At 50.3% G+C, this 7,910-nt stretch overlaps 1 protein-coding gene across 6 annotated transcripts in view; it reads left to right on the forward strand.

Moving 5' to 3' along the window:
- Positions 1–7,910, forward strand: part of Itgb4 (integrin subunit beta 4) — a 34,608-nt gene that overhangs the window by 5,816 nt on the left and 20,882 nt on the right. For all 6 annotated transcript variants that reach the window (XM_031351914.1, XM_031351915.1, XM_031351916.1 and 3 more), the window contains 7 exons: positions 124–295; positions 3,491–3,754; positions 4,055–4,144; positions 4,420–4,542; positions 4,799–4,963; positions 5,708–5,784; positions 7,270–7,472. In XM_031351914.1, the coding sequence (XP_031207774.1) occupies positions 124–295; positions 3,491–3,754; positions 4,055–4,144; positions 4,420–4,542; positions 4,799–4,963; positions 5,708–5,784; positions 7,270–7,472 (1,094 nt within the window). The remainder of the gene's footprint in view (positions 1–123; positions 296–3,490; positions 3,755–4,054; positions 4,145–4,419; positions 4,543–4,798; positions 4,964–5,707; positions 5,785–7,269; positions 7,473–7,910) is intronic.

A 7,910-nucleotide genomic window follows, 5' to 3' on the forward strand; every position in this document is an offset into this window, starting at 1 on the left:
CAGGGGTCCTGGCCAAGTACTCTGTGACCTCTCATACTGGCGCCTAGGATTCTCCTCTGACACACTGGAGCCCGTGGCACCTGATCCTTCCCTGACGCTAACTCTGTCTCTACCTCTGCCCAGGCTGAAGGAGCCCTGGCCCAACAGTGATCCCCCGTTCTCCTTCAAGAACGTTATCAGCTTAACGGAGAATGTGGAAGAATTCTGGGACAAACTGCAAGGAGAACGCATCTCAGGCAACCTGGATGCTCCTGAAGGGGGCTTCGATGCCATCCTGCAGACAGCCGTGTGCACAGTGAGTGCCGAGGGACCTTGCCAGCCTAGGCCAGGGCTGTAGCTTTCTGAGAAGGACACCAACTTCTGCTGACCTGTTCCACCACTGTTAGGCTCAGAATCTCCTAAGGGGGTCCCCAGAGGCTCGGACCCCATTCCTTAAGATCACCACATGTTCCACCAGCCCCTAATCCTAATCCTAGTCTTGATGTGCTGGGAATCCAGGTCCATACCTGAACGTCACAACCTGTGTTTGTACTGGCCAGTGAGGCAGACATGAGTCTGGTAGTCCTGGAATATTCAGGGTCCTGACACTGGCCCACCAGACCATCTCCCAGATCTACAAGCTGTCCAGACTCCAACTGCACGAGCAGCTGTTTGTTTGTTTGTTTGTTTGTGTATGTGTATGCATGCCACAGTATAGAGGTGTGTACGCACAGGTCAAGAGATAACTTTTGGGGGTCAGTTCTCTCCTTTCCGCATGCCTGGGGGGTTAGAACTCAGATTATCAGGCTTGAAGACACGTTGTCTGTGGAGCCGTATTTCTGGCCCAGGGCTGGCAGTTAAAATGGCCACTTCTTTTTATGCCTACATCAATTTTTTTTTTCATTTTGAAGATAAACTATCTATACTGCAAAAAGCTTAGAAAACAAAGAACGAAAATTGCCCATAATTCCAAAGACAACAAGCAGCCCATCTCTTTGATAACCCGTCGATATATTTTGTTCCTTTTCCCACATTTTACATAGTGGGGTTGTTTTTCCTAGAATTCTGAAACTCCTCTCCCCAACCACCTTTTTTTTTCTTCACTTAATGCTATCACAAGCACTTTTTTTTTTTAAGATTTATTTATTTTATTTTATTTATATGAGTACACCATAGCTGTATAGATGGCTGTGAGCCATCATGTGGCAGCTGGGAATTGAACTCAGGACAGCCCCGCTCACTCTGGCGTAATTCACTGTAGCTGTCCTCAGACGCTCCAGATGAGGGCATCAGCTCTCATTATGGGTGGTTGTGAGCCACCATGTGGTTGCTGAGATCTGAACTCAGGACCTTCGGAAGAGCAGTCAGTGCTCTTACCCGCCGAATCATCTCGCCAGCCCCACAAGCACTTTTTTATAGTGCACGGTTTCTGAAAACACCCTACATAAAGCTAGGCAGGGCAATCAATACACAGCCATAGTCCCAACACTTGGGAAGTGGAGGCAGGGTGATCAGCTACATACTGAGTTCAAGACCAGCATGGGCTACATGAGACCCTACAGGCTGCAGGTTGGACCGGCACGCCTTTAATCTCAGCACTTGGCAGGCAGAGGCACGGGGATCTCTGAGTTTGAGGCTAGCTGGTGTACAAGGCGAGTTTACAAAGACATCATGAAACAGGACATAGGGAGGTTCTGTCTCAATAAACAAACCAAACAAACAAACAAAGCAGAAAGATGTGCTGGAGAGATGACTCGGCAGTTAGGAGTACTGACTGCTCTTCCAGAGGTCACAGGTTCAATTCCTAGTACCTACATGGTAGCTTAAAACTACTTTTTTTTTTTTTTTTTTTTTTTTTTTTTTTTTTTTTTTTTTTTTTGGTTTTTCGAGACAGGGCTTCTCTGTGTAGCCCTGGCCCCTGGCTGTCCTGGAACTCACTCTGTAGACCAGGCTAGCCTCGAACTCAGAAATCCACCTGCCTCTGCCTCCCAACTGCTGGGATTAAAGGTGTGTGCCACCACTGCCCAGCAGCTTAAAACTACTTTTAACTCCAGTTCCAGGGAGTCCGAGCTGCTCTTCTGCTTTCTGCAGACACCATGCATGCATGTGCACAGTCAGACAAACATATAGGCAAAACATCCAAATACATGAAATAAAAATTTTTAATTAAGTAAATGTATAAAATCACAGGCTAGAGAAATTGGCCAACACTTATGAGCACTTGCTGCTCTTCTAGAGAACCAAAGTTTGATTCCTAGCATCTACATCTGACAGCTCACAACTGGGGGAGGAGATCTGATACCCTCCTTTGGCCTCCTCAGACATCTATACACATGATGCATACCAAAACACAAGTATAGACATACACAAATAAAACAACTCTCTTTTTAAAAATCACCCTAAGCCAGGTGTGGTGGCACACGCCTTTAATCCCAGCTTTTGAGAGGCAAGGGCAGGAGGATCTGTGAGTTCAAAGCCAACCCGGTCTGCATAATGAGTTCTAGGACAGCTATGGCTACACAGAGAGACCCTGTCTCAAGATAAATAAGTAAATAAAACTAAAACAAACAAACAAACAAATCCTCCCAAATAGTGCTAGATGTAGCTGTGTGTGCCAATGACCCCCTCAGCAGTCAAGAGGCTAAGGCAGGAAGATCGCATGTCTGAGGTCAACCTGGACTACAGGGCAAGGCCTTATCTTAAAGACAAAGACACCCTATGTATTTTTCAAACATTCTGCCATACACTGCTGTCTTAGCCAGTGTCCTACTGCTGTGGAGAGGCACCATGACCACAGCAACTCTTAGAAAAAGAAAGCGTCTCACTGGGGCTTGCTCACAGTTTCAGAGGTTTAGTCCATGATCATGGCGGGAAGCATGGTGGCGTACAGGGAAACATGACTCTTCATCCACAGCCACAGGCCACAGGAAGAGACACTAGACTAGGAATAAGCTTCTGAAAGCCCAAGCCTCCAACAAGCCACGCCTCCTAATCCCTCTCAAGTAGTGCCAGTCCCTGATGATCAAGCATTCAAATATATGAGCCTGTGCGGGGGGGGGCGGGGGGGGGCTGTCCAGTGGAAACCACCGTAACTACTCCATCTCTTTCAGCCTGCCCATTTCACTTAACATGGTGCTGGGGGGGGGGGAGCCTGGAAACCACCGTAACTACTCCATCTCTTTCAGCCTGCCCATTTCACTTAACATGGTGCTGTGAACATTTTCCTATGCATCTAAACTATCCTTGCAGTGTGGCTGAGGGCTTGGGGTCAGGAGGAGCTGTCCCAGGGCATCAGGTTTGATTCTCTTGTGGTGCCCGTGCTGGGCACACACTGCACATCATCTCTCTCCAGTTTTCTGTCATTCACATGCCACATGATGGCACATGCTGCTAATCCTGCGGCTTCGGTCCAGCCCCCTGTCGGAATGGCTTCCCTTTCCCTACATCATGAAAGAATGTCAGTCCTCAGCAAGCAGTCTGCTCAGTGAACATGCTCCTCCTTGCCTTGCAGAGGGACATTGGCTGGAGGGCTGACAGCACCCACCTGCTGGTGTTCTCCACCGAGTCTGCCTTCCACTATGAGGCTGACGGTGCCAATGTGCTGGCCGGCATCATGAACCGAAATGATGAGAAGTGCCACCTGGACTCCACGGGGACCTACACCCAATACAAGACACAGGACTACCCATCGGTGCCCACACTGGTTCGGCTGCTTGCCAAGCACAACATTATCCCCATCTTTGCTGTCACCAACTACTCTTACAGCTACTATGAGGTGTGAGGCCTGGGCCCCTGGGCAGTGCAGGAGGTCGGAAAATGGAACCTCTCAAACTTCCTTGATTCTTCCCGCCTTATCCCACCCCCAAAGCTTCTGGGTCCCAAGGAGTAGACTCTGATAGGAAGGTCTCTTGCCCACCCCCTAGCTGAATTCTCAAGCAGATGAGAGGGTAGGTGCCTGGTTTTACCAGGTGGCACACTAGATGTATCTAGAGAGCTTGATCTAGTAAGATAGTAGGTATCTAAGGAAGATACAAAAGAAAAGACCTTAACCCAAGGCCTGTGTTGTCTCTTGCAGAAGCTCCATAAATATTTCCCAGTCTCCTCTCTGGGCGTCCTGCAGGAGGATTCATCCAACATTGTGGAGCTGCTGGAAGAGGCCTTCTATGTGAGGAGCAGAGAGGACTGCGGAGGCTGAGCCCCCTGGGACAGGGAGGGAGGAAGGAGTGGGCGAGCGGTTGAAGGATGGACTAGTGAAGCGGGTCTCTGGCTGTCCCTGGAGCCTGAGTCTGCTTGGCAATGGCCCGGGCTCCTGCAGGGTCTGCCACTGTGCTCCATGCCCACCCTCATCCGTCTTCCATTATTCCAGTCAGATGAAGAACAGCCAGGCCAGGCCAAGGTGGCCGAGCCCAGGCTCCACACTGATCATCTCTTCTCCTTCAGCGAATTCGCTCCAACCTGGACATCCGGGCTCTGGACAGCCCAAGAGGCCTGAGAACAGAGGTCACCTCCGATACTCTCCAGAAGACAGAGACTGGGTCCTTTCACATCAAGCGGGGGGAAGTGGTATGCTCCTGTGGACAGGGGGGAATGGGAGGCTAGGAGTGGCATCTTCTAACAAGGGACACACATGGGCCCTGGGGTTCAATTCTTCTGGCATTGATCTGTTGGATGAGCCTGGCACATTACTCTGCTTGCCCATATCCCTGTCCATACACTGGGAGTGAATAAGAGTGTGCAGCAGTGAAGGTTGCTAAGATGAGCGAGCAGGCTAATGTCAAAGAGCCACTGTCCACCTCTGCTGACACTGGGATCCCTGCAGGGCACATACAATGTCCAGCTTCGGGCAGTGGAGGACATAGATGGGACACATGTGTGCCAGCTGGCGAAAGAAGACCAAGGGGGCAACATCCACCTGAAACCCTCCTTCTCCGATGGCCTCCGGATGGATGCGAGTGTGATCTGTGATGTGTGCGCCTGTGAGCTGGTAAGAATCAGCCCTACTGTGGGGGAGGGAAGGAGGAACTGAGCCCTGTACTAGGACCCTGGGTAAATAGATGGAACCTCCTGCGAATACACGTCCATGGCGGGCTGTCCCAAGTCACAGAGAGCAGCAGAAGTACCCAGTGGCAAAGCCAGGCATAAGAGAAACACTTGTAGTCAGGCGGTGGTGGCGCACGCCTTTAATCCCAGCACTTGGGAGGCAGAGGCAGGCGGATTTCTGAGTTGGAGGCCAGCCTGGTCTACAGAGTGAGTTTCAGGACAGCCAGGGCTACACAGAGAAACCCTGTCTCAAAAAAACAAAAACAAAAACAAAGAAACAAACAAACAAAAAAAGAAACACTTGTAGCCAAGCATTTAGGAGGCCAGTTTGGGCTATGTAGAAAGTTCTAACCAGGCAGTGGAGGTACAGAGACAGGTGGATCTCTGAGTTCCAGGCCAGCCTGGTCTGCAGAACCAGTTCCAGATCAGCCAGGGTTACACAGATAGACCTTTTCTTGTAAGAAAAAAACAAAGCAAAGCAAACAAAAACAGAAGGAAGAAAAAAGAAAGAAAGAGAAGAAGGAAGAAAGGAAGGAAGGAAGGAAGGGAGGAAGGAAGGAAGAGAGAAAGTTAGTGAGTTCCAGCCCAGCCTCAGCTGCATAGTGAGGCCTTGTCCCCTACCCACCAAATGTGCGCAGTGGCTCTGTCCCTTCCTTCTATGCACGGGCACATCCTGATCTTGTTCCAGCAAAAGGAAGTTCAGTCAGCCCGCTGTCACTTCCGAGGGGACTTCATGTGTGGACACTGCGTGTGCAATGAGGGCTGGTGAGTGGGGGAGGGGAGCCTACGTGCTCAGCCGCAAAAAGGGCTGGAGGGAGGTGCATTCAGCTGTTGGGCGAATCCAGTTTAAAACTCTTTGGGATGCTCCTTACTTAACTGAATCTGGCTTAGACTGTTTGGGGCTGGGTTTATTTTGTTTGTCTGACTAAATGGTGGGTTTTGTTGAATCTTACTGTGTAGGGCGACTGGCCTCAAACTCACAATCCTGTCTCGGACGTGCAAGTCCTGAGAGTCTATGCTACCAGGCCTGTCTCTGATGTCCAACTCCTTCCTCCTCCTCCTCCTTTGCAATTACAATGGTGCAAAAGTGGCTGACTGTAGGCTGGGCTGGGCTAAGCTGTTACTGGCTTAGGCACTGGAAATGCGGTTCAATTTACAATGGGTTTGTTGAGCATAACCCCATCATAAACTGAGGCACATCCACACATAGACGCATGGGCTATTTCTGGGTGTCTCTCTGCTAACACAGACAAGATGGCTGTCAGGGGTGGGGCTGGGTGCTGGGAGCAAGTCTGACCAGCTCTTCACTTCAAGTCTCTTCCACTACACACAGACCGCCTGATCTGAAATGAGCTTAGTAGCAGATACGATGGCTTACCTCTCCGCACTCAGGAGGCAGAGGGAGGGGGGATCTCTGAGACTTTGAGGCCAGTCTGGTCTGTATCTCCAGCTAGTCCTATGTAGTGAGACCTTGTCTCAGAAAGAAAAGAAATTGGCTTGCAGGCAAGTGTTGGTGAGGGTGTTTAAGGCTTCAAGACACTTGCTGGCTGCAGTGCTCCATGCGGTGCTTCACTTGGTGTCTGAGGAAGCTAAGGCAATAGTCAAGCCCAGAAGTTTGGATCCTGAGCGATACAGTTAAATCTTAAATAAGCAGCAAGTTCACCCTATCCAAGCGCAGTGGCGCCTACTCGTGATCCCAGTACTGGGAAAGCAGAGCCAGGATCTGGACAAAACCGGCCTAGTCTTAGAGAGTTCAAGTCAGCCAGGGCCTCCTAGAAAGACTCTGTTTCACACACAACAAAAAAACAAAGACAAGGGCTGGTGAGATGGCTCAGCGGTTAAGAGCACTGACTGCTCTTCCAGAGGTCATGAGTTCAAATCCCAGCAACCACATGGTGGCTCACAACCATCTGTAAAGGGATCTAATGTCCTCTTCTGGTGTGTCTGAAGACAGCTACAGTGTACTCACATATAATAAATAAGTAAATCTTTAAAAAAACAAAAACAAAAAAACAAGGACAAGCGAAATCACCCCAAGACTCTGAGGAAGCCTGTCATGACTTGGGACAGCTAGTGAGCAGGTGAGAGGACCCTGAGGTGGGGTCCAGTTCCAGCTGAGCCACTGCTGTCTGTAGGACTTGGACTTACCTCCATCCTTGTGGATCCTCGGTTTTGTGGTCTGTAAAATAGGAGCATAAAAATCCCAGGCTTCCTCCCAGGCTGTGCAATAGTGACCAGTTCCTCCTTCAGGAGTGGCAAAACCTGCAACTGCTCCACGGGCTCTCTGAGTGACACGCAGCCCTGCCTGCGTGAGGGTGAGGACAAACCATGCTCGGGCCACGGCGAGTGCCAGTGCGGACGTTGTGTGTGCTACGGTGAAGGCCGCTACGAGGGTCACTTCTGCGAGTATGACAACTTCCAGTGTCCCCGCACCTCTGGATTCCTGTGCAATGGTGAGCTAAGAGCTCTGGCCAGTCCTGTGGGCAGCGAGGGTGCTTGGTAGAGGCAGAACCTCCCCCTGCCACAGGCTCAGCCTCAGCCTGGACCTCCCTTCTCTCATCTGCAATGGCCACGACTAAGGTCCCTGACAGCCATGAAACACTCTTCCCCTAGCCTGCCTCTGGAAACTCAGATCCCCCACTCCATTTCAAGATGGAGACAATCCGGTTCAACCCCCAAAGGTTGACAGGAACATGGCAGGACAATCTTTCTTTTTCAATGATGCAAAACTTCTAGTGGCAGCCACAAATTTACGTCTCCTCCATATTTCCAAAGGGCCTAGCGCTGTGTTGTGCCAAGGCAGTGAGTGCCTAGTCCAGTAAGCCCTGAGATCACACCGGCCGGTTCTCATAGGCTCTTGCTTTCCTATACCTTTTTTTTTTTTTTTTTTT

The sequence above is a fragment of the Mastomys coucha genome, unplaced genomic scaffold (genome assembly GCF_008632895.1).
Source record: "Mastomys coucha isolate ucsf_1 unplaced genomic scaffold, UCSF_Mcou_1 pScaffold5, whole genome shotgun sequence".
Classification (NCBI taxonomy): Eukaryota; Metazoa; Chordata; class Mammalia; order Rodentia; family Muridae; genus Mastomys; species Mastomys coucha.